General features: G+C 40.9%; 1 protein-coding gene across 1 annotated transcript; it reads left to right on the top strand.

The window, feature by feature from the left end:
* Window positions 1–16: 16 nt before the first annotated feature.
* On the top strand, window positions 17–499 carry TM35_000501090 (uncharacterized protein; the record flags this gene model as incomplete). Its single annotated transcript, XM_029030556.1, has 1 exon — window positions 17–499. The coding sequence occupies one exon, from the start codon at window positions 17–19 to the stop codon at window positions 497–499; it is 483 nt and encodes a 160-aa protein (XP_028878121.1).
* Between the last annotated feature and the right edge of the window lie 822 nt (window positions 500–1,321).

Genomic DNA, 1,321 nt, shown 5'->3' with positions numbered 1-1,321 from the left:
TTTGAACAGGAACGAGATGGATGGAGAGCAGAAGGTGATGGAACAAAAGGCAGGTGACACATTAGAAGTTCAAAGTCCGTTCAACGCGAGTAAACCGGAAACTGTCCTATCTTCTCCTCCTCCTCCTGTACAAGATCACAGTGTCGATCAAACGGATGTGGTGTCTGAACAAGCAAAGAATACACAGAAGCAGCCAGTATCCAGTGAGTCAGGTGAGAGGAGAACTGAGGCAATCAAGAGAGATGCTACACCACCACCACCACCGGGTAATGGTAGCCATGATGACAGTACCATCGAAGGAACTGAATTGCCGGCCCAGCAGCAACCAGCGGGTCCACAAAGTAACCTTGGTACTGCACAGTCGCAACAGAACACTATGGAAGTGCAAAGGCCTACAACTACAGGAGACGATGAACCTAAAAGTAATGATACTACACCCAATACAGAATCCTCTGCCCAAACAACTCCACAACCACAAGAAATTAATGGAACACAATAATCTGCTGCCGATGCTGCTGGGACTCCTGCATCACCCTCACCAGAAGGAACTGCAAATACTGCGGATGACACTATAACCAATAATGAAGAATCAACTACTACCACCACCACAACAACCACAACAACACTTCCTCCTGAGACTGCAAATAACAAGAAGGGTGATGCAGACAGCAGCAGCAGTATGAGCAGTTCTGTGTGGGTGCGTGTACCACTACTGATTGTGGTTACACTGGCCTGTATTCTTGTGTGCTGATTGTGATGTGGTGGTGTGGTGTAACTCAGGTCATCCTTTGTTTTCTTTTTCTTTTCTTGCACACATCCACACTAAAGTCTAACTAATCTTCCACCTGTTGGGATTTTCTCTTCTTTTTTTTTGTTTCTGAATGTTATTGTGTTTTTGCTCTCTGTGTGTTTATCCTATAATTATTATTATTGCTACTCCATTGTGTGTGTGTGTGTTATTGGAGACTCTCTGTGTGTGTGCCTGGGCTTGCACTATGATAATGATGATGAATTGCTTTTTGCAGTGGAAAAAAAAGGAAATAATAATAATAATAAGAGATGAATTTATATTTATAATTGCGTATACACACGTACGTATAGACTTATACCCATTGTTGGTGTATTTCTTGTTGTTTTGTATAATTGGGCTAGTGATTAATATGTTTTTGTTTGTTTGCTTGTGGTTCCCTTTGTTTTTCTTTGCAGAGAAAAGAAAAAGTATTAATTAATATATGTGTATTCTTAATTGCATACAAACACCAGCTTATCTAGAGTTCTGTGATATTTTTCTGCGGTTGATGCTTATCTCAATTATTTTTGT

Source organism: Trypanosoma theileri (genome assembly GCF_002087225.1).
Source record: "Trypanosoma theileri isolate Edinburgh chromosome Unknown TM35_Tth_50_V1, whole genome shotgun sequence".
NCBI lineage: Eukaryota > Euglenozoa > Kinetoplastea > Trypanosomatida > Trypanosomatidae > Trypanosoma > Trypanosoma theileri.
Note: the sequence above shows the minus strand (reverse complement) of the source record. Positions and strands in the feature narration are given on the sequence as shown.